The sequence below is a fragment of the Tupaia chinensis genome, unplaced genomic scaffold, assembly GCF_000334495.1.
Source record: "Tupaia chinensis unplaced genomic scaffold, TupChi_1.0 Scaffold000709_2, whole genome shotgun sequence".
Classification (NCBI taxonomy): Eukaryota; Metazoa; Chordata; class Mammalia; order Scandentia; family Tupaiidae; genus Tupaia; species Tupaia belangeri.
This window is the reverse complement of record NW_006160233.1, coordinates 187137-212502: the sequence shown is the minus strand read 5'-3', so window position 1 is coordinate 212502 and position 25366 is coordinate 187137. Positions and strand designations below refer to the sequence as shown.

Below are 25366 nucleotides of genomic sequence, written 5' to 3'. Positions count from 1 at the left end.
AAGCATTTGCACTTGCTGCAGACAGAGAAAGCTCCCGTGTGGATGGTCACACTGCAATTCTTCTTCCAAGTCCCCTCCTTCCAGGATTTTGGACACATACACACAGCCTTTTTCAAGCCACAGGGTCATGGATTCAAATTACACCCAGCCAGTCTTGTGGGATCCATAAGCCTTAACCACCACGCCACCTGCTGGACCCCATTCTGAACACTTTCTACAGGAGCATAAGGGGAAATAGATTTATATAGAAACCTCTTTGACTCCTTGACATTACATGTTTAATGAAGGGCCTGACTTAATTGAAAGTTGAGTTCCTGATTAACATTTGGGTGTTCGTATATGGTGGGATGATTCTAAGTCTAAAAGCATGGTTTAACGTATCCAGACAGTGTCTTGGTTTGCCTTTCCTTCGCTCCCTCTAGCCTGTCAAACTTGTCTGCCTGCCTGCTGTGAAAGCCATCTTTGGGGTGCAGTGAATAGACTGGGTTTCAGTTCTTTATAGAGATGGATAATTTCTGAAGGCTGTGAGACTTTGTCAACCTGTAGTGGCCAAAAGCCAACAGGAACAGAATGCCCAGGCTCAATCCAAGCTACTTGAGATATTAGATTATACATACTCAGTGATACTTGGGTGTCATTTAAAAGCACTTTCAGATACTCAATTTGTCTAAACCATATAACAACTTGTGAAGTCAATTATTTGTCATCATTTCCATTTCATAAATGAGGAAGCTAAGTAAAGGCGTCTTGTCCCAGTTTGGAAACTTATATAGGTTTTGTTACGGAACAAGATTGAGTACAAGAGATAGAGAATAGATTTCTGAAAAAAAATGATCATTGGTAGGTGTCCCATTGTGCATGGGGTGTTAGTGGAGTAGACTTTGGAATCAGAATTAAAACGTCAAGCCTGTCTTATACTAGAACACAGGCATGTTAACACTCATGCTCGTTTCCCTCATTGTGGAAGAAAGTATCTCGGAGGATTAAATGACATACACAGTGCAGAGCTGCCTGATTAATGGAATATAAATAAGTAAATGCTATACTACTTTGAATATGTACAACAGAAATACAGAATCTCTGAGCAATTCAGATTTCCATGTGATATATTTAATTCGGTATAGGGCACATGCACTCGCTAGGAGGGGTGGGAGTAGGGAAGAGAAAGCACCCCACAGGGAGGAATGACTAAGCAAAGAACCCCTCTCCTCCACTCTTCTTGAGGACTTTTGGGCACACATACACATGCCTGGCATATTTTTCAACCTGCCGGATCCAGGACTTAAAACTGTGCTGTCAACTATGCGGGATCCTGCCACCTTAATCACCAAGCCACCTGGCTAGCCCTCTGTGTGACTTTCTACAACTTAGTTCCCATCTCTAAACTGAATAGCAATGGAAGGGTCAAGGTTCTTCTCTTTCAAAGACTTGATTGGGGGTCAAATACTTCAAATTAACCTCTATAAAAGGAAATCTTCCTTATCTGTAGGCTGGTTGACAGGACTACACACCCAGAGGGCAAAGCAGCAGTGACCTGGTGGTATAGGGGTAATCTACCTTTTCTAGACTGACTGGCCCTGGGAGTTCTGCCCAGTGGCCTGGCATCATGGAGATTTACCCAGCATGCTTGACTGAGCTTGGTTCTGGCTGGGAGGATTACATTTCATCCAATGTTGAAATCACTTGAAATTCCCCTTGTTCATCCAAAGATACAGAAATAAAAGCAGCAACTCATGGGTCTTGCTGAGAAAAGAACTTTATTGTTAGCCATTCTTACATGTTTTATTTTCTATGTGCCCCAAACAGATCCAAGTTAATACATTTTAAGGATCACAAGAACATGGATTTTTATCTCACACCTTCCACACATTCATCTACAGATCAAATTGTCTTTTTATCTGGAGTCCTCAGAACTTTCTCACTCACATGTACACATACACACTAAATCAACTGAAGTGAAATCCAAATTCTACTTTCCCCTTCTTCTTGCTTCACTAATCCCTTTCTCATCCAGGTTCTCTCTCTGCTTCTTGTATCTCTATTTTACCTCTAACTGAGGCTGTCTTTGCTTAGATACCTCTTGAGATGAGGATTCAGAAACTGAAGTCGTCCTATACAACTTTTCAGCTGTCTCCCTGAAATTATTTACTTGTACTCTCTGACCAGTAGTCACAACAATGAGTCACACTTATTGGGCTTTCATCCACAGTAGCCTGAAATAACAGTAATACCAGAGCTATGACTTTACACTTGCCATTTTTATTAAAACACTCACTTCCCTCAAACCTGATTATCTTAAAGCTAATTTTATTCCATGCCTGGCTTTCATGTTTGTGCTAATTTCCAAGCCTTTTACAAATCATCCTCTTATGTTAATGAAGGGAAACTATCAACTCTCACCCATGAAATTCCTTGACAGACTCAGAAAACTAAAACACTTTTTTCCCACAAAGAAGAACTTTCTGAAAGGATAGAAGAAATCTTTGTTATAAGAATTAAGGGTAGGAACTAAATTTATACACCTTGTTAATAATAACTGTATCTTTTGGGTCGTCGAAAAAGTCATGATGTATTTTTTCTATGCAAAAATGTGTCATGACTTTTCCGACGACCCTATATGCTATTCTAGAGATCCTATCCTTATATACATTTAAGAAACAGTGGAATAAAATCTAAAGAACAAAAAGCTCTTTTGTGTTGTGAATCATTAAAAATATATACTTCCACTGTGTTATTATCCTTATCTGTATTAAAAGACACCTATAACAGAGGCCCACTGTCAGTCTCTTTGTGATTTATCTATTTCAGATAATGACATATATGTTTATGTTTCTGTTATATGGTTAAGTCTCATTTTCCCTTCAACTCTGTTTTACTAAGAGGTTCCCTCACACTTGAAGCATACTACGAGTTTCTTAGAGAAACTAATACACAGTTCTTAACAGAATGCAGGAAATATATTTGATAAGGACTTGTTGCTTTTGTGCTCAAAGGGTGACCTATGCATTTTCCTGTCTCATTCAATTGTTAGTACTTGTATCTTTTCTGGATCTCTGCTACTTCAAATCTGCCTTACATACATACATAAATATTCTTTCATAGGCAATTCAGCAGACCTTAAGCCAGGCTCTGACGACTTTTGAAACTTCCACAGATACCTGATCCTGCCACAACTGCTGGATATAAAACACTTGGAGAGAGGTCATTTACTTCAGGTCCAGCAAGTTCAAATACTATTCCCACTAATTCTGTCGCATCTTTCTTTTTTTTTTTTTGGAGAGGTTTTTTTGCTATAGGGCGCATGTGCTTGCCAGACAGAGAGAGACAGAGAGATAGAGAGAAATCACCCCCCCAGGAGGGATGGCCACGCTGCAATCCCTTCTCCTCCATTCTCCTCTTGGGATCTTGGGCACACTCGCACACACGCCCAGTGTGAATTTAAGCCACCGGGTCTAGGACTCGAACTGCGGTCGACTACAGGGGAATTCAGCAACATAGCTATTACGCTAACTGCTGGTCCCTCTGTCACATCTTTCTTAACAAAAGCATTATCTACATAAACCTAAGAGCTTCACAGTAATAAGTATTTTATCAATAGAAAATGATACTGTTAAGCAGAGAAATTTTAAGTAAGAAAGTTTAACTGAAACAAGCCTATATGCATTCAATAGCTAATTATATACCTGTACCAAAATTCTAAAATAAAACCAAACAAGCTTCTAGTGGTAGCTAGACCCAAATGTTTATTATTGCCTAACTATTTCTAAACAAGCGCCTTGTTCCTGTTCCTTTCCTGATTTCTCTTTTGTATTCAGCCAACTTTTGAGACACTGCCCCTATCCCCTCCTAAACTATATTTAGCCGTTACTGACCTTCCTTTAACTGCCTAACACTCAAACCTGTGCCTTACAATTCCAACTATGTATGTATTCCCCTCTCCCCCATATTTCCATAAAGGCACACGAACAATCAGGGCCTTACTTCCTCTGAACTATCACACCTCCATGCCCAGAGTGTTCTTATAATACTGATTTCATAGATCTCTGGTAATGAACCATGTAGGAAGATACAAGCTGTCATCTAGCCCTCTCTGGCTCAGGTTCATATAATATGGAAGCCTCCACTAATTAAATTAATTTTGGTTCTTAATCCAAGAACCTGAGTTTAAATGAGTTAAGTGTAAAATAAATGAAACATTTGAGAACTTCTTCAGTGTACCACTAGTACATAGACCTTGCTGCAAATGACCTTTTCCAGTAACACTCATATCTACTAGCCTTTGGTACTACATGTGGATCTCACAAGAACATTTAACACTTTGTTGTTAAAAGATACTAACATAGCGTTTTGGTGCAGGGCAATTCTGTTCTTGCCACTTTGCTGTGAAGCAAGAAGGCTTTTCATCTTTCAAAATCTTTGGCAACCCCAGCGGAAAAGAAATGGGCCTCACCCTCTCCTTATGATTAAGTCCAGAGAATATGTGGTAGAATTTTGTGACTTTTTAACCATAGCATTCTACCCACTGTCTATGAATGACTGGGTTACAATGTCTATATCACTGTATTGCTCATTATAATGAATCTGAGGAAAGCTGGTATAAACTGCCTTACTCAATATTCAAGAATGTTAGTGGACACTTGAAGCCAGGTTAAATTACTGCATATCCCCAGCTTCCGAGGTTCAGATATTTGGTAGGCCTAATCTTTTCCCCAATGGAATCTTAAGACAGCCAAGTATAGGCAGCAAATACTGTCTTTAACACTAACATTTGTTACTGATTTATGAGGGTAGGCACTGAGTTGTTTCTCAGTGCTGGGAACAGATTACATGAACATATTTTCGAATCTTCTGTGACAAGGTACAGGGACAGAGGTTCATAACCAGACCTCTAAAAGCACATAGGCTTTATAATGCGAAAGACTTGGGTTCAAATTTGGTGTATCACCTGTTATCTGTGTGACCTTAACTAAGTCTGTGTGAGCCTTTCTTATCTGCCAAATGGGTGCAAATGGGAATAGCATCACTTTCTTCACAAGGCTGTTGTAAAAGTTACACATAATATATATAAAGCTCCTGGCACACTACCTCAACATAGTACTCAGTAAATGTTAGTGTCCCAGAAGAGTCATCCAGAACTAGAGTTAAAATATCTCTTGTCTGTGAGGTGGTTAAAAGTTACTTAGTGAGTACAAAGATCAGAGCACTGAGGTGGAGTATTATCTTTCTCCCTTCTACTCCTTTATACCCTCAGCACACACTCACCCATCACAGACTAAACCCATATGCTCATTTTGTCCCTGCCTTAACCCTACTGGATGAAAATGCCTGTGGTTAAGGTTTTCAAAAACTTAAGATTAGAAAGTAAGGTCCCACAGAACTATTTATATTACATCAGAAAACAAGGGAGAGAGATGGCTAACTGCTACTTTTTCTTGTCATCCTGAATAAAATGGCTCTCATGCACTGGATTCCCAGTCTGATGAGAAGAAATGACTCGAAGGTCATGGATGGACCTCACTGTCCACTGTGAAAGTTCCTGTAGCACCTTTAGGCCCCAAAGCTTCTTTTCAAAGAGACCGCCATCTCCAACAATAGGCATCCCATCAGCTTCATTGGGGGGGATCTTGTGTTCCAGGAGCACCATTAACTCTTCCAACTGGTAAGCAAAGGCAGCAACTTGGAGTAGAAGGGTATGGATAGCTTGATGGAAGTCACCTTCAGATGGGGTGAAATGCACTCGCTGGTCTTCTAAAAGCCTGGCCAACATAACATGGAAAGTACGATAAGCCTGCAGGTTCTCTTGAAGTCGCTCCGCCTCATTCAGCTCATTCCACCGATCAGTGCTTGCCATCGGCACACCATCCACAGAGTCCAGGTTGATGTTCCTGTTTAGGCCCTGATGCTTCACCTGGCCAAGTACACAGGAAAACATTACATCTTCTGTAATAACCCCAATGTTCTCACTTAAATCATCCTTAAATCTCAAATAAAATTTCATTCACCTCTCTGGTCAAGGATTCGAGTTATAAAGAAAATAAAAAGTCTAGAGTGGGAACTCTTCACTTGGTATCCATAACTGGAATTTAGGAAGACTCTATACTTTAAAATTGATTATCTATGCATTTTTCTTGGGAGAATGTTCATACTTCTTTCATTCTGAAGCTTGAAAACCACTGATTTAGAAGAATTTTTCCTTCCCACTTCAAACCGTCTCCTGGAAACTGAAATATCTTAATCATACAGGAGTTTAAGTATCTTAAATATTCTCAGAAGACACTAGCCACCACATCCAGGAAGTCTTAGAAAGTAGCTATTGTATAGTTCTCTAACTTCCCTCCTGACACTTGCAATTGTGAGGTCAATTTTTTAGAAAACGCAGTAGGAATTCATTAAAAAAAAATAGTTATCAGAGTCTGATTTCTGATTGATGCGGTTGTACCAAAATACACCAATTCTCAGAGAACCTAAATTCGGAACTCTCCACAGGGGCCTGGAGTATTTCTATAGTTGGCCAGAAAACCAAACTAGGACTTCATAGTTAGCTCCATAAGCATTTGACACTTTCACAAGTTTCCAAAGAATCGTATATGAGATCCTTTTGATACCGTAGGTGACCTTTTTATGTAGACACAGGGACAGTTTTTATGTGTAATACTAAAAAGTGTGTGCTTAACACTGTATAGAAGAAATCAGTTGGACTTATGAATTTTTCCCAAATTCATGCTGCTCTTCCTTTCAATCCTATAAACTTGTCTTTCATTTACATAGCCAAAAATTCAGAACGTCTATAAAGAATACAAACTTAGAGGGTCCTGGTTAATCTAATTCTAGCAGAATCCAAAATATAGGCACATCAATTAAAAACAACCTACAAGACAGAGACAATCCTACATAGAGCCCCAAATATGTTGTTTTCCCATTATGGGATGACATGTTTTGTTTCCTAAACAGCTTGGAGGAAAATAATATCGTATGCATTTCCTTAAGGGAAGAGAAGATACAATAGGTTCCCAAGATAAGACTAGAATTAGAGCATTCGTAACTGGTAATCGGGTGAAGTATACTGTAAGGCATCTTCCGAATCAGAACAGATAAAGGTAAAATAGACAACAGCAAAATAGGCAACTTACGTAAGATTCCGTAAGAGCAGTCAGGTCTGAACGAATCTTCCTTGCTAGCCAGATAGAGCGGCTACACAGGTCCCGGCGGTGAGGGGTCAGCGGTGAATGCTGTGCATAAGCCATCCCCTAACTCAACTGTTCCAGGAAATAAGTGAGCTTGGTTTGCTTCTGTCTATGCTGGTCCAAATAAGAAATGTGACTCTCACAGCCTACATCTACTGGGTATTCTCTACAAATGGGATTGTGCACCCCACTTCCACCCCCTGCCTGACTCAGAGGTGGCAGCAAATTCCTGGCTGTGGATTTTTGTGCCTGTGGAATCAAAGGACCCATTTTAATCAGCTTTTTTCCCCTGCAGTGTCTGTCTTCATCTCTCTCCTCTACTTAGTACTGAGCGCACTTGTTTTTATGTCATTGTTTTGCTTTTGCACTTAGCAACAGGGTCGCTATCATATTAATAATAATCCTCAAGACATCCCTGCCTAACAATCTATTTTACATACATATATAATTAATCTGTTTATTATCACCCTCCTTATGCTCCCCCTTTTTCCTTTTCAAAGTGTTCATTAATAATTAAGAGTTGATTTGGCTGATATTTACTAAGTACCTACCCAAGGGTCACACACTGTGCTAAAAGTTTTAAAGCCACTTCATTGATGCTTAGATAAAAGTATAAGGTAAACACTATTCTCCCCATTTTATATAAGAAACTGGTGCTTAAGTAAGTTAAATCATGTGCACACAATCCAGTAGGTAGGCTCAAATTTAAACACAGGTCTTTGATTCTATAATTGTTTCTCCTGCTGGGTTTCCAAAATCATGCTTTCTTTAGGTAGTTCACATTTTGTTCAAGAAACAAAGGTTTGTATGAACTAGGTCCTTTAAAAAATACAACATCTTTTCACTCCTATATTTTTAAGTATTTTTTAAAAGGTAATTTAATTATATTTGATTAAAAAACAATCAAGGAAACATTCTATCACAATCATGGTGCTTTCATGGTAGCTACACAATGAGGAAGTTACTGTTTAGGAAGTCACTGTTCTTTTCCAAGGTCAGGAAACACCCAATCTAACTTGGTAACACTGCTAAGGCAGTCACACTCACGTGACAAATATTTTTTTCTTCCCTATCCTGGTCATATCACATACTTAACAAAATAAAGAATAAGTGGAGTTTTGAAAAGGGCATAAAACTTAAAAGGTGCTTAAAGAGTTGTCAATTCTTTTACAGTTACTTCAGAAAATGACATTCATCGGATTGGATAAGAGTTGTAGGTTTCATTCTCAAATCAATTAGCTTTCACTAGTTCATATCATAAATATTGTAAACTTGAAGCACATGCCATTTCAGGAGCAAATTTACATAAGGAAACAATAAACGAGGAATGCAAGGGAAAAACAAATGAGGCTACTGCTATCACAATAGGACTTTAAAGAAAGCAGAAAGATTAATCGTGTTTTCTTTTAAAATTAGTACTTGATATGGACAATGAGTTTTGTCAAGAAGCACTCATTAAATGCTATCAAGGCTTTTGCCATTGTCGAAGGGAATTAACCTCACAGCACTTCCTTAACGTTTCCTCTACTGGATTAAACAGCCACTTTTCCTAATAGAAATACCAGAAGCATGTGGCATTTCAGCATTAGAAAATCAAGAACTAAACTGAGTCCCAAAAGCTGACCACCTGGTGATTCTCAATGATGGCAAACAATAACGTACCCTACTTGGTTTACTCATTCAGGAGCATCAGCTATTTCACCCCTAGGATAACTGTAACTCAGTACAACCAAGGACAACAAGTTGCTTCCATGAAGACAACTTTTATTTTTCTTCTTTACATATGCATTTGGGATATGTCTTATCTAGAGTAAGAGAAAACGAGAATTTGAAAAGCAAAGTATCCCTTTTATTATAATTTCTTTTTACATAACCTTTTCAACCTAGATTCAGGTAACTACCTGTCTCTCCCATCAAAGGAGAAGGGTCCTGCACATTATAACAGGCAAAAAAGCTTTCAGGAAATAAAATATTTAAAATTGATCCATTACAATTTTTCAATTTTCTTGAGTACATTGGAAAGTGGGGGAAAGACAGAGGAGGAGAAATGTTATTTCAAACAATCAGACTGGAATAACCTCAGGTTGGTAGTATACTCTGTATTTTTTCCTCCAAGTAGGTACAAAATAAAGGAGGTTCAAGTGCTCTAGTGGATGCTTTTTTATACTATAGTAATTTTTTTTTACTCCCAGTACTCCTGACCAGTGTTTGTCTAAACTCTCTGAAGCATATTAAGGAGACTTAATTATGCAAAATAATAACCTAGGCAACCAAAAATAAGGAGAAGTACATCTCCAAGAAATATTACAGAGTTGTATATTAAGTACATTATCAGAATTTAGAACTGCCAATACAAGATAGAGAATATGCAGTAGGAAGTATCAAAAAGTAACAGAATTTGATTACGAGTACAAAAATGCCAAATTTTAAGATTTAAAGAGCTCCACAGAAGGATAATAAATTAAGCAGCATGGGGAGCAGAAAGGAAACAGGAAGATGGCATAAATAGTTTACTTATTCCAATTTTCTACTATGCTAGCACCCCTTTCTCTAAAGAAAAATATGAAGTCCATGGAAAATAAAAGTTATTGCAAAATGCTACAATAATTTATTATAGGAAAGTTGAGTTATGAAGAGGACCCCCCCCCAAAAAAAGGAGAAAATAACCGAAATTTCTAATTATTACAACTAAGTAGTTTTGTATGGAAAAGGGGAGTTGTAGCATAGCAAGTAGAATGTATTTTCTTCTATTCTCAGAAAGAGAAGATTTTTTTTAAAATGCAGTTTGCTTTTGTGTAGGTGGCTACAATATCTGGTAATTAACCACAGCAAATGAAATTTATGGAGACGAAAAGATTAAGTGTGACAGACAAAAGCTAATAGATGCTAGCTAGTGAAACAGTCCAAAATGAATGTAATAAGGAGTGAAACAACTTTGTTGTAGACCTATCTAATCGATCTTATATTGTTTTCAAATCTAGGCATACCAAAGTCAACTTCAAATCTGTACTTGTGGGCAGGAAAACACATTCTACACTCCTATCCTTTCTCGATCCTACACTGGAGAGATGGTAAATCTGCAACATGCTGAGAAGAAACAATAGTGCATTTAAGACTGTTTACTGTAGGTGTCCCACTCCCTTAATCCCTGGCATCCCAATCACTGACATTTGTGGGTGGTGAAGTAAGCCTCTTTCAGAGATGACATTTTGTGACCCCTCCATTTTGTGGTGGTGGTGGTGGGGGAAATCAAAAGGAAAAATGATAAACTTTGTAGTTTTAGTGTTTGTGAAAAACAAGCTGATCCTTATTTTGTTCTCAGCAAAACTTAATTCTTTCCAACAGCCATCATAAATTTCTGACATTACACAACGAGTAGGGCAAGCATTCAATTCCAGCTTCTGAGGTACACAGAAGGATAGGAATTGCCGTTCTAATGCTCTAAAAATAAGCCCAAATACGTTTTTAGTCTTCTGAGAGTATGAAATTGTACAAAAACAGTAGCTGCCTCTACCTAAACAGTTAATAAACAGTCCACACTCCATGAAAATCCTTATTCCAATGGAAGTGGTCATTTACAGAATTTCAGGTCAAAGCCATTATTATATAGATTAACTTTGTCCACTGCAGCCTTTTCTCCTCTGAAGTGTTACTAAAAGGGAAATAAAACAGTGGTTTCTTTTGACTTAAAACTTTAGGACTCACAGACTGTTCCTTTACTAACGGCAGTGTCCTTCACTAATAGGGAGCTGGAATGAACCAATGATAAAGCAAAACACACACACACACACACACACACACACACACAAAATCAAAGCAAGGGGCCAGAGCTGGGTCAATGGGAACTTATATGAAAGGAAATTGGGGGGGGGGGGGGACAATAAAAAAAAAAAAAAAAGGAAATTGGGGGGGGGGGGGCGACAATAAAAGAAAAATAAATGCACAAGAAAAAAATCTCTTATCTGCAATTCAACCCCTCAGTAATTTTCCTTATCCCTTTAAAATTCCTAAATCTCAATGCTCTAAAAATCTCAAAGAGCACACTAGTTACCACAAACCTAACTCCCTTCCCTAAGAAGGCTTCCAAAAATGCACTAGGCTATTGTAGTGATTTGTTAGTGCTGAGGACCAGCTTTCTTTAAAGGCCACTGGAGAGCTATGATTTTGAGAGGCTGGCTATGCTTCTTCAATCCTATGTCTTGCCTTGAAAGTACCTCTTGTGGAAAGGATCCCATGTCAGAATAATCTATTATCTCCCAGTCCCACAAAATATAACAAAGACCCACCCCCCCCCAAAAAATCAGACTTTCCATTAATAAATAAGGAATCTCAGGTTCCATAACACAAAAACACACATGTTCAAAGTGCAAATTTCTGCCATTAGCCTGGGACTTCTCTCACTGTCTCATTGATACAGAGCCCTGTCTTACAGTCAAAGAGACTGTGTAGAGGGCAGCCCCCTCTCTCTTGGGAGCCTGCTTCCAAGCAAATTAAGCACCATTGAGCCATATGAAGGTTTGGGAGGGGGGACAGAGGGTACTGGGATCAAAGAGGAGGAAGGTGGTCCCCATGTATCCTTTTCCAAAACCCAGTGGAGAATGGAGGAAGAAGGGGTGAGTGAGAGTTGCTGTTTTAACAGCTCACCCTGCTAAGGGGCCCTAAAGTGCCAAGTCAAGCTGCCAGCCTCCAGAGATTAGAATTATACGATACTTGAGGCTAAGTGTGCCGCAGTGGTTAGAAGCCAGACCATAAGGCAGCAGTAGAGGAACAGGAGAAGGTATTTAGGAGACAGTAATATACTACTAACGTTAAAAGCTGATCCAGAGCACATCAGAGTTACAGGTTGGAAAAGGGGATCTGCTAATGAGCGGCAAGTCTGCTGCTGGCTGGAACCAAGTATGAAGATAACCCTCACTTTAAGAGCTGCTGTTTCTTCTTTTTTGTCTACCTTTCTGGTAAAGACAACATCAATTTTATAAAGGGGACAACAGAGGGAGAACAAGAGATGGTAACAGGGGTGTGTGTGTATGTGTATGCTGTGATCCACAATGGAAAGAGCAGGCCCTTCAGTTATTTTACTAGATTTTAAATGCTTAAAATTTTTTTTATCCTTTTTATGTTTTAAATACAAAGTCTGAGCTGTCCCAGTGCCCAAAGTCTTTCCTTCCACTAAGGTCCAGTAGAGTCTGAATCTTCAATCAGAACCTCTGTAGTAGCACCGAGTATATCCGAGTTCATGACCAGCCCTTCAGTGCCCCCACTGCTGCCACTTCCCACAAATATCTTCCCATCAGCCATCAGGCTCACCCGTTCCGTTCCACTGCAGTATGACTTTGACATTCCTTCAGCCTCTAGCAGTAGGCAGTCTCCAGAGGTTGAGTTTCCCAAGGGCTCAGGAAGAAGAGGAAGACCCTGACCATCTGCAGGTTGTGTCAGGGACTCTGGGTTAGTACCCAAGATATCTGTGCTGGTGATAAGGGCGCCTGCATTGGCAGCCAGAGCTTCTGCAATCAGCACCTCAGGGTGGCTTTTTGCTTTGTGTGCCACTACACTGTCCTTCTTCTCAAATTTTTTGCCACAGATGTTGCAAGAAAACTGATAGAAGGAGTCTGCATCATGCTTCTTCATGTGCCAATTAAGGGATGCCTTTTGTCGACAAGTAAATCCACAGATCTCACATCTAAGAATGAGAGAGAAAAATGGCTAACCCAACAGATAAACAAAAATCTCTTATTCAGGATTAAGGTGATAACTGAGAGCTGAAATACTGGTTGTTGAAAAAGTTATAACATATTTTTCTATGCAAATGCATAGAAATGCATCATGATTTTTGCATCATGATTTTCAAATGTATCATGACTTTTCCAACAACCAAATATATATACAATAATCAGTAATATAGACCTCGTGTGAAGAATAAGGGAAAGTTACCAGATGAAAAACAAATATGATCTTTTCTTCTTGTTTGCTTAAGAAACAAAGAGGTCATTAAGTAACTGCCCCAATCAATATCCACTCTTTAATTTGGTGTAAAAGCAAATAGCAGTGTCAGCTGAAATGTTTATAAAACTTTCAAGTAAGGTGGTATTATATGCTTCTTATCCAGATGTTCACTGGTAAATACTCACTGTAACGGTTTCTCGCCAGTGTGAATCATCCTGTGCACTGCAAGATTGTGGGAACTCTTGAAGGCCCGAGCACAATATTCACAAATATAATCCCTTTGATCTAAGAAGAAAAATAATGTGGTTATTGTTCCTTTTAGACACCGAATATTTTCCCTTACAGTAGTAAGCAAATGAACAGGCAGGTCAATTTAGATAAAGAACAATGCTGTTTTCAATATATGAACACTTCAGTAAATATTTTAAAAAGAAATATATTATTTTGATTTTTTTTTTAGTCCATACATTCAGTAGCATAGGAACATGTTTAAAATAAACAAAGAAATAACAGAAAAAAGTACATATGAGAACTGAAATCCTAATCTCAATTTTATCATTAATCTACCTCTTAATGTAAACTGTTGTCAAGTAAATCCATGTTCCATAGACTTAATTCTTTAAAGCTATTTTCTCACAGACTGTGAAAGATGAATGCTTACAAAGTAAGAATCTGACATAAAAACAAAAGTCTGACATTCTCTAGAGGAAAAGTAATCTCAAAATTTTACCCTCCCCCCCAAAAAAATTTTACCCAAAGGAACGGCAGATGGCATAATGGTTGTGTTGCTGGACTCCCACCTAGTTGACTGCAGTTCGAGTCCTGGACAGGGTGGCTTTTACTCATGCCAGGTATGAGTGCGTGCATGCTCAAGATCCCAAGAGGAGAATGGAGAAGGGATTGTCACATTGTCATTCCCCTGGGGGTGATTTCTTGCTTTCTGTCTCTCTCTGTCTTTCCAGCGAGTGTACACACCCTATAGCAAAAAATCTCTCTTAAAAAAAAGTTACCCAAGATAAAACTATTTAAACATCTCTCAAAAGATTAAAATTGTTGCTAAAAGATATATATATACATATATATATAAACAGTATCTACATATATGAATATTCTTTACCTAATTTTCCCACCCCACACCTTTTGTACCATTTAACTACCTCCTTGTGACATCATAACCCCATGTGGCATCATAACCCCATCTGACCCAATTCTACAGGATATTTGATGAATCCAGTAACATGGCATGGACTCTATGAAGCAAAGGAACATAGTACTTAATTTATTTTTTCACCAGTTGGTTAAAGAGCCCATGGACAAATAGGTGTTATATGTATATGCTGAATGAACGATCACTACATTCTTTTTTTTTTTTTTGAGAGGTTTTTGCTATAGGGCGCGTGTGCTCTCCAGACAGACAGAGAGAGCCATAGAGACAGAAAGCGAGAAATCACCCCCCAGGGGGATGGTCACACTGCAATCCCCTCTCCTCCATTCTCCTCTCGGGATCTTGGGCACACACGCACATGCGCCCAGCATGAGTTCTAAGCCACCGGGTCCGGGACACGAACGCGGTCGACTACGTGGGAATCCAGCAACATAGCCATTACGCTAACTGCTGGTTCCCTACATTTTCTTTAAAAAAATTTTGCCAGAGGGCATCTGTGTTCACTGAAGAGAGATAAAGAGACAGAGAATGTGAAGAAACGGGGAATGGCCATGCTACAATTCCTTCTTCCCTGTTTTTTTGCCTCCTGTTGAGATTTTGGGCATACATGCACGTGCACATGGCATGTTTCTTAAACTTCAGGTCCCAGACTTGAAACCATGAAGTCAACCATGTGCAATCCGGCTGCCTTAATTAACCACTATGCCACAGGATGGCCTGTCACTACATTTTCTACTCCTATTATTGGAAATACTAGAAATAGTCACAGTGAAAACATGAACCGAAGTTAAAAGGTGAACAATACTCAGCTTAATCTTACATTACTTCCCAAACTGCTATAAAATCAAGTATAGAAGAGAAGTTTTTTTGAAACTTGAGTATACTTAGGGATCTCTGTGAAATCTTATTAAGCACATATGATGATTCACCAGGTCTAAGGCAAGAACTGAATTCTGTATGTTTCACAAGAATCCAAGTGATGCCAAATGTTGGTAGTTCTGTCTTCCACACTTTGTATAGCAAGGACGAACGACGCACACTTCCAACCCAATGGTAATTTTTAGCATTCACAGGTCTTGTCTACCTTTCTAGCTCCATGTCAGCATGTCAAAGACACATGGGGCATCTATTTGCTAAATAAACTATACCTGCAAAGGGTCTGTACATACTAATTTGTAAAAGGAAAACTAACAGCATAAAACTGTATTAGCCAAATTTAAAAATCTGAAATGAGCTAAACTTATAAAACAAGTTTTTCATATATTTTTGATATTTAGCTAAAATAATCCATGCTACTTTTTTAGCTAAAAGTTGTCAGAAACAACTTTTGTATGAGATGAAACAGTATTAACAGAAAGAAGCAAAGAAACTCCAACATCTTAGTGGTGCTGACTGGATAGGTTAGCAGTATATGTAAAGCGTTTGATTCACAATTGATAAAAGATATTTATTCAATAAAAGATCATTATCTCAGTCAAAGTTCTAGACGTCAATAGATAATAACTCAAAAACTCAATTTTGTTCATGCTTCATAAAATTCACATTTTATTTTTACATCTTTTCTCATGCTTGACTACAGACTCTTAACATTTATGTTAGAGAACATTGTATCATTATAAATCTGCACACCTACAGTGCATTTAGATATCCAATAAACACTTCATTTAAAATAGTACCTGTATGATGTTTGGCGTGTCGTAGAAGTTGTTTCTGGAGCCTGAAGAGTCGTCCACAGGAGGGATGGGGACATACATATTTCTTTTTCAGCAAATGCTGGTATTTAATGTGGTGCTAAAACAGTAAAAGAAAGTAATAAAGGATTAAAAAAAAAGTATTCCTCAATGCTCTTTTCTTTACTAAGTCAAAAGTGCTGAACAAAAGCCAAATGCTTTGTATATGGATAAACGGGCAATATAATAAAACTATCCTATCTATTTTAAGAATACAGGCTATAGAAATATATAGACAAAGGCTCCAATCTTTGTCTGTCATTCACTAACAGTATAATCTTAGTAGGAGCCTTAAATATTCAAGCTCTAATTCTCATTTGTAAAATAAAAATAACAGTAAATGTCTCACAGTGTTGTGGAGACGAGATTATACATTCTACAGAGCTTAGTGCAGCTAACAGTACATAGGAAAAAAAGGAAAGGTAGATAACATTACCATGATGAAATGACAATCAAAAAGTAAGGCACTCTCATATTTTATTTGCTGTTAAAGATCAAACAGGTGATTTCCTAAATAATATTTGACTCTTACATTTTCTTTAAGATCTAAATATAAGCCATACCACCTTCACTAACTTCTTTGTTTTTGAATTTTTTTTTTTTTTGGAGAGGTTTTTGCTATAGGGCGCATGTGCTTGCCAGACAGACAGAGAGAGACATAGAGACAGAAAGCGAGAAATCACCCCCCAGGGGGGATGGTCACGCCGCAATCTCTTCTCCTCCATTCTCCTCTCAGGATCTTCGGCACGCACGCACATGCACCCGGCATGAGTTTAAAAGCCACTGGGTCCGGGATGCGAACTGCGGTCGACTACATGGGAGTCCAGTGACATAGCCATTATGCTAACTGCTGGTCCCTTTGTTTTTGAATTTATTTTGCAAGGGCATGTGCACTTGCCAAAGAAAGAGAAAATGAGAAATCAACCTGTAGGAGGGATGGCCATGCCAGAATTCCTTTTCCTCCATTCTTCCTTCAGGATTTTGGACATGTAAGAATATACGCCTGGTGTGGTTTTTCAAGTTGCTAGGGCCAGATTTCAAATTGTGGAGTCACCCATATGGGATTCAGCTGCCTGCTGGCTACCATACCTTTATTCATTTCTTTAAAAAAAAAAAGATCTACTCACTTAAAACTAAAACAAAATCCAAATGAAAAGTGTTTTATTCACTCCACATAATATGTAAAAAATCACTAATTTGAGTTGCTAATTTTACCGTTTTTCCTAATATAAGTTAAAATAAAATATGACAATCAACGCATATATTGGAAATATTTACTCTACATTAGGGAGCAGTGAAATATTTCAAGATTCCAAGAATAATTCTCTATTTGAACTTAGGTTCTTAGTCACATTTTAAAAAAACACAACATGCTATGGTTTGAATGTGTCCCCTAAAAGTTCAGGCACTGGTAACTTAACCCTCAAAGCAAGAGTGTTGGGAGATGAGGTCTAAATGGAGGTCTTTAGGTTAATGTGGGTGGAGCCGTCAGGAAAAGATTCATGAGAATGAATTTATTATAAAAGCAAGTTCTGCCTCCTCTTGCCCTTTTGCCTCTGCTACAAGACAATGCAGTTAAGGAGGCCCCTGCCAGATACCCATACCATGCTCTTGGATTTCTAGGCTCTAGAACCAAGAGCCAGTAAGTTTCAATTTGTTAAAAATTATTGGGGTTTGGACTGGCAGATGGATTTCCTAAATAATATTTGACTCTTACATTTTCTTTAAGATCTAAATATAAGCCATACCACCTTCACTAACTTCTTTGTTTTTGAATTTTTTTTTTTTTTGGAGAGGTTTTTGCTATAGGGCGCATGTGCTTGCCAGACAGACAGAGAGAGACATAGAGACAGAAAGCGAGAAATCACCCCCCAGGGGGGATGGTCACGCCGCAATCTCTTCTCCTCCATTCTCCTCTCAGGATCTTCGGCACGCACGCACATGCACCCGGCATGAGTTTAAAAGCCACTGGGTCCGGGATGCGAACTGCGGTCGACTACATGGGAGTCCAGTGACATAGCCATTATGCTAACTGCTGGTCCCTTTGTTTTTGAATTTATTTTGCAAGGGCATGTGCACTTGCCAAAGAAAGAGAAAATGAGAAATCAACCTGTAGGAGGGATGGCCATGCCAGAATTCCTTTTCCTCCATTCTTCCTTCAGGATTTTGGACATGTAAGAATATACGCCTGGTGTGGTTTTTCAAGTTGCTAGGGCCAGATTTCAAATTGTGGAGTCACCCATATGGGATTCAGCTGCCTGCTGGCTACCATACCTTTATTCATTTCTTTAAAAAAAAAAAGATCTACTCACTTAAAACTAAAACAAAATCCAAATGAAAAGTGTTTTATTCACTCCACATAATATGTAAAAAATCACTAATTTGAGTTGCTAATTTTACCGTTTTTCCTAATATAAGTTAAAATAAAATATGACAATCAACGCATATATTGGAAATATTTACTCTACATTAGGGAGCAGTGAAATATTTCAAGATTCCAAGAATAATTCTCTATTTGAACTTAGGTTCTTAGTCACATTTTAAAAAAACACAACATGCTATGGTTTGAATGTGTCCCCTAAAAGTTCAGGCACTGGTAACTTAACCCTCAAAGCAAGAGTGTTGGGAGATGAGGTCTAAATGGAGGTCTTTAGGTTAATGTGGGTGGAGCCGTCAGGAAAAGATTCATGAGAATGAATTTATTATAAAAGCAAGTTCTGCCTCCTCTTGCCCTTTTGCCTCTGCTACAAGACAATGCAGTTAAGGAGGCCCCTGCCAGATACCCATACCATGCTCTTGGATTTCTAGGCTCTAGAACCAAGAGCCAGTAAGTTTCAATTTGTTAAAAATTATTGGGGTTTGGACTGGCAGATGGTGTAATGGTTATGTCACTGGACTCTGACATGTTGACTGCAGTTGGAGTCTCAGACTCAGGGACTTAAAACTCATACAAGGCACATACGTATATAATGCCCAAAATCCTGAGAGGAGACTGGAGAAGGGATTGCAGAGTAGTCATCCCACTGGGGGGGTGACTTCTCACTTTCTGTCTCTCTGGCGAGTGCACACACCCTATAGCAAGTCTTTCTTACCAAAAAAAGGAAACTAGACTCAGGAATTCTGTTACAGCAGCACAAGTAGACTAAGATGGAATAACTAAAGAAAAGATTTTGCCTAACATTATTTGTCAATGATAAACATATTTTAAAAATGCTCATAAATTAAAGTCTCATGACATATGCAATCAAGTAATATTGACCTGAAGGCTGTATTATACAATCTTCACCTACCTGCAAATAGCGAGGATGAGCAAGAACAGTTCCACATCCTTCCATCTCACAGCGGACGTACTGGATTGGAGGTTTTTTCCTATTATTAAATGTAGAAGAAAAAGTTAACAGCGGAAAAGTGACATTCTGTATAGTGGTCTTTAATTCAAACTACTATAGGGAATCAAAGCATTTGTGCATCACTAACATTACTGAAACAATTTTTGTAAAATTTTTAATTAGCCATTCCTAAAGTATTATTATGAAATGTATGAGTTAAGTGCCTAGCACTGGAAATATGATACAAAATAGTAGGAATATAAATTCCTCACCTCCTCTTGGGTAAACGTGGACTTTTGTCATCTTTTCGTCTTCTTCCTCTCCTATAATTAAAGACAGAATAATTATCCACATATCTTAGACTAAAGTTTATAGAATAAAATGTTGCTGAAAGCATACCGGGACCTTCAAAAAGTTACTGGAAATACGTATTATACAACTATGCACGGAATTAAAAACTTTTTTGCACCAAAATAAACTTCTACCTTACTTCCGTATTTCCATGAACATTCTGAAGTACTCTTCTACACTGAAGGCCAGAGAGAAGGTGACACGCACAAAGGATAACACAAAACACAGAATCTGCAAGACACATCTGGCAAATCAAGCCAAAACTTTATGGTATAGTACCTTATTTCAAATCAATTTGCATCACAGATTAAATATATACTTTTTACAAATATGGAATATTAGGATAAATTTCAGTGTTGTTACAAAGTCTAACACTTAAATTTTAAAAAGCAGAAAAGAAGACCAGAAGATGGCATAATGGTTACATAGCTGGACTTTCACGTAGTCGACTACAGTTTGAGTCCTGTACTTGATGGCTTAAAATTCACACCAAGCACATGTGTATGCATGCCCAAAATCTTAAGAGGAGACTGAAAAGGGATTGCAGTATGGCCATCCCCCTGGGAGGTGATTTATCATTTTCCGTCTCTATTTCTCTCTTTATGAGAAAAGAAAAAAAAAAAGTGCATAGTAAAAGGGTCCCATCTAAAAACTCTAAAGAATATAAAATACATGCTCTTTGCAACAGAAACAAAAAGCCTAGCCACTTAAAATATTATTTTTGCAATGGGAAATGGTTACTAGAAAACGTTTTCTTTACCTGATTAATGTTACTATATTATTTGCCTTGCCTCTCCTTTGAGGATATATTACTTTCCATACTTTTACTTGCTCCTTCTGTACACCTGTTAGTTTACCCCTGTTCATTTGAACTTACATACTGCTTTAAAAATTAAACTTTTCAGGGTACCAGCATATGGCATAATGGTTACATCACTGGATTCCCACGTAGTCGATTGTAGTTCAAGTCCTAGACCCGGCAGCTTAATGCTCATGCTTGGCACTGAGTGCCCAAAATCCCTAAGAATGGAGGAGAAGGGATTATGGCGTGACCATCTTCCCTGGGAGGGTGATTTCTTGCTCTCTATCTCTCTGGTGAGCACACGTGCCCTACAGCAAAAATCTTTCTCTAAATAAATAAACAAACAAACAAACAAACAAATAAATAAATAGAAAAGAAAAGAAAAGAAAACCCCACAAGAAAAAAAAATATTGCCAGACTATGTGTACTTGCCGGAGAGATAAAGAGGGAGCAAGGGAGAAGGAGAAGGTAATCCTATGATGGGAGGTAGTGACACAATTCCTTCTCCTCTGTTTCTCTATCCTGTCAAGATTCTGGGCATGTATGCACAACTTCCCAATCCCGATCCCAAGTTTTTCAAAATCCCAGAGCAGGGACTACAATTCTGCAGTTGGCCATGTAGCCAATGTGGGATCCAGCTCTCTTAACGGTAAGGCAATAGGGCCAGCCTGAGGACAAATTATTGTGAGTTAAAATAAACAAACACATTTTTATATATAGTATAAACAGACACACTCACACGTACATAAAACATGTACTTTTAGTAGGAATATGTCAACAATCCTCTTCATTCTCCCACCCATTTCTCTACCAGCAGTCTCAAAACTGATTAGATTTCTATTTTTTTTTTTTTTTGAGAGATTTTCACTGTAGGGCGCGTGCGCTCGCCAGACAGACAGAGAGAGACATAGAGACAGAAAGCGAGAAATCACCCCCCAGGGGGGATGGTCACTCCGCAATCCCTTCTCCTCCATTCTCCTCTCGGGATCTTGGGCACGCACGCACACGCGCCCGGCGTGAGTTTTAAGCCACCGGGTCCAGGACACGAACTGCGGTCGACTACGTGGGAGTCCAGCGACATAGCCATTACGCTAACTGCTGGTTCCCTAGATTTCTATTTTTAGTAGTAACTGCCTACTTACTTCCTAGGAGGTTCCTCATCCTCCCTAATTTCATTCTCTTCTTCTTTCACCTCTACTTCCACTTCCACTTTAATTTCCTTCTTCTCTTTTTCCTCTTTTACTTTCCCTGATTTTCTTCGTGGTTTTGGGGTTTCCCTGAAAACACAAATGCAGTTCAACATTGGTATCTTGCAAGACTTTTACAACGAAGACTATGGCAACAAGTTAAAACTTGGGATTATTATCGGCTTATTACAAAATCATAACCCTCAGTTAAGGGAATATCATCTCTCACTATTCATTCCTCACACACACAAAATAATGAAATATCTATATCTGGTGCCTACGGGATGAATGCCCTAAGCTATAAATGGCTAAGACTCACATCTCACTATACTGTAAAAAGAAACGAGACAAGTCCTAAATATTCAGGCAATCTTTATGATCCTTAAGATAATACAGTTCTATAAAATAAAGTTGCATAAACAGAAAACTAGATATGCAAGGAAGAGATATGAAAACATTAAATTTGAAAAACAAGTACAAAATTATTTAATTAAAGTCATGTCTATACTAGTTAGTTTGGCAAAAAGACAAAATAAGAGCATGTAATAGTGCTTTTCTATTTATGTTTCACTGACTTATCTAGAGTATAATGAGACATGCCTTTCTAAGTGGGGTTTGTAGGTCTCATCTCTTGGGTCATCTTTGAATGGTATTTCCTCTTCACTGATTAACATTTCTTCTTCTTCTTCATCACTACTAAAAATAGAAATGAGAAATTCTAATTGTAATGATATCTAACCATACTTTATTTAGTAAATTACTGAGAGGTAGCCAAAAATTCACATTAAAGTATCTAGGATTTCATCTTTATGATCTAGTTGGATTGCAATCTAGCTGTTTTACCCTAAGGAGTAACAATTGGAACCAAACTTACATAAATCGTAGACATGCTATTATTTTATTAACTAAAAATAGGGTGGGCCAGCCCAACAGTGCAGTAGATAAGTGCTCTGTATTTGGAACTGGATTCCACATGATTTGAATCCTGCCCAACAGCTTGAAAAACATAATGGCTCAGTGTGCCCAAAATCCTGTTAAGAAGGAAAAATGGAAGAAGAGGATTTGGATTTACTATACTCCATTAGGGAGTGCTTCCTCTCTCTCCCTCTCTATCCCCCCCCTTACTTCTTTCCTATGGTGAATGCATACACTCTCCTCTGGCAGTTAATTATTTTATTTAAATGTTTTAAAGTTCTAATAAATAAGTAAATAAATGGCATAAAAAATTTAAAAACAGTGGACTTTTTAGTAATCTGCCTATCAACAGACAAAAATCATAGCTTACCACAGAAGACACTAATAAAATTTCCAAAACCTGGTGAAAACACCCTATTTCACATTAATGCCTATCATGGAATAAACCCAAACACAGGAGGTGCTCAAGACATGATTTTCTGGTTATATATTAATAGTTAATAATCAAGATCAAAGTAGAATCTAAATATCAAAACTGAAGCTAATTTATTTTTTTCTCTCTTTTTTTTGGAGAGGTTTTTGCTATAGGGCGCGTGTGCTTGCCAGACAGAGACAGGGAGACAGAAAGCAAGAAATCACCCCCCAGGGGGGATGGCCACGCTGCAATCCCTTCTCCTCCATTCTCCTCTCGGGATCTAGGGCACACAAGCACACACGCCCAGCATTGAGTTTTAAGCCACCGGGTTCGAGATGCGACCCGTGGTCGACTACGTGGGAGTCCAGTGACATAGCCATTACGCTAAATGCTGGTCCTGCTAATTTCTTTTATAGCTCAAAACCTTCCAAACAGAAAACTTCGAAATCATTTAATGTGATTATATTCTATGTCCCCCAAAGTTTAAATGTGAAAATGATGTTTTTACCTAATGCCACCTGCAGACTGATGCTCATCTGCAACATCTGAAAAATAGAGCCAAAACAAAACTTTACTTATGCAAATCTAGGATATTTTCTCTCTGCAGCCAAGAATTCAAACCAAATTACTACAGTGGGTAATTATACAAATGAAGAATGTTTGCAAATTGTCCAAAAGAAATCCACCCTATATCACGAAACCTGTATCTGAAAGTTAAGCTTATTTAGGCCATGTTCAATCAGCAACTGGGTTATTAAGTCATCATACTGCAAATGCACTGTACCATAATCAAGCTGATCTGTATTTGGTTCTGATTTGCAGATGAGCTGCAATGAACCAGTCTTGGACCGAGAGCTTCGGGTGTTCTCTGTGTCACGATGGCGAGAGAGAGATGACCTGCTACTGCTGCGCCAGCCCCGGTTAGGTCTAGTTGCAGCAACAGAAACTTCCTGAGGGAGGGCAGAATCCTCTTCTTCCTCTTTCTCTTCTTTGGGATCTAGGTGAAAATAGACATTCTTTTAAGTTTACAATTATTCAATAACCATCCTATACAACTGTTCTAAATAGTCACTGAAGAGTATAAATTAAAAGAAACGTTAAGTTTTTACAGAAATAATATAAACAAGAAGATGAGAGGAAAATTATATAAAACTTAACTTTAGTATTATCACTCTGAAGAAAATATTTTAAGTTGCAAAGTAGTAATTCTCTCTCTCTCTCTACTTCTCTCTTTCACTCTAGGGCATGTGTGCTCCTCACCAGAGCCAAAGAGAGAAGGAGAAAAAATGAGAAAGCTCCCCCAGGGGGGATGGCCATGCCACTATTCCTTCTCCTCCATTTTCCTTTTGGGATTTTGGGCATGTGTGCATGTGTGTTTTTCAAGTTACCAGGGCCAGGACTCAAACCACACAGTGGGCCATGTGGGATCCTGCTGTCCTAATCTCCATGCCATCCTTCTAGCCCCAGTAGTAATTTTATTAATGCCTTATCTACTAAAAAATGCATTACTAAAATATGTAAAACATACCTAAGTAATTCAATTCGAAAAATTCTAACCCTCAGTTCAAAGTTAAAAGAATGTAATTAATTAGGCAGTCCTAGAAAGAGGACCAGAACTACAGAAGCATCAAAAAGAAAGAACTATGGGTCTAGATGTCCTAACAACCAAACAATGATGTATACAATCAATTGCTAAAGAGAAATTCTGCAACAGAAATGCCTTCCTTTAACTCTAATCAATAGTTTTACTTAGAACTACACCATGAATTTGAATTAATCCATAGGGTGATGTCATGACAAAGACCAAATCCAGTGTTCTGTTTCAGGTATCTTAATGAGACACTGCAATCAGGCACATACAACAATGTGTTACTGTCACACATATTTCCTCACATTCTAAACGTGAATCAAGTGAGGGAGGTCATCATCTCCTGAGCAATAAATAATAAAAAGTTAACATTAAAAATTGGTTCATATACCAGGAAGAGCTTATGACTTTTATCTGTAACTTATGATTCACGAACCCATTTTGACCATGTTAGGTTCTTTCAATAATCTCAGAATGGGAAAGACATTTATAGAAATAACATGACATTTCAGTGATAAGACCAATACACTTGACTATGTAAACATGAAAACAACTTTATACATGACAAAATTAACCACAAGCAAAGTCTAATGCCTCCAAATAGCATCTCAGTAAAATCATGGCTTTCATACATATGAACAGGTCAATCTACCTATAATACAGAACCAAGTGAAGATGATAGTAGTTTTCACTTTTCACACAGGCAATAATCCAAACTTTTGACAGACAACACACTGTATTGGTCAGGGTGCAGAAA

At 38.2% G+C, this 25366-nt stretch overlaps 2 protein-coding genes across 3 annotated transcripts in view; both read right to left on the bottom strand.

The window, feature by feature from the left end:
* Nucleotides 1-3441: 3441 nt before the first annotated feature.
* CNTF (ciliary neurotrophic factor) lies at nt 3442-8863 on the bottom strand. The gene is made up of 2 exons (XM_006160872.3): nt 7131-8863; nt 3442-5908 (listed from the first exon to the last, which is right to left on the bottom strand). Exons 1-2 carry the CDS (start codon nt 7242-7244, stop codon nt 5423-5425), a joined length of 600 nt encoding a protein of 199 aa, XP_006160934.1. The 5' UTR covers nt 7245-8863; the 3' UTR covers nt 3442-5422.
* Nucleotides 8864-9963: 1100 nt separating this feature from the next.
* The window catches only part of ZFP91 (ZFP91 zinc finger protein, atypical E3 ubiquitin ligase), a 43366-nt gene continuing 27963 nt past the window's right edge, over nt 9964-25366 (bottom strand). For both annotated transcript variants that reach the window (XM_006160880.3, XM_027776741.1), the window contains 9 exons: nt 23806-24018; nt 23530-23566; nt 22292-22387; nt 21647-21781; nt 19624-19674; nt 19313-19391; nt 15969-16083; nt 13313-13412; nt 9964-12864 (listed from right to left, as the gene is read on the bottom strand). In XM_006160880.3, the coding sequence (XP_006160942.3) occupies nt 12354-12864; nt 13313-13412; nt 15969-16083; nt 19313-19391; nt 19624-19674; nt 21647-21781; nt 22292-22387; nt 23530-23566; nt 23806-24018 (1337 nt within the window). In that variant the 3' untranslated portion in view covers nt 9964-12353. The remainder of the gene's footprint in view (nt 12865-13312; nt 13413-15968; nt 16084-19312; nt 19392-19623; nt 19675-21646; nt 21782-22291; nt 22388-23529; nt 23567-23805; nt 24019-25366) is intronic.

What these genes read in the sequence shown, in the direction of transcription:
- CNTF (XM_006160872.3), bottom strand. Translation starts at nt 7,244, where the DNA reads ATGGCTTATGCACAGCATTCACCGCTGACCCCTCACCGCCGGGACCTG. An exon ending in CTGCTCTTACGGAATCTTAC is followed by an intron (nt 5,909 to 7,130) that starts GTAAGTTGCCTA and finishes GTACTTGGCCAG; the next exon opens with GTGAAGCATCAGGGCCTAAA.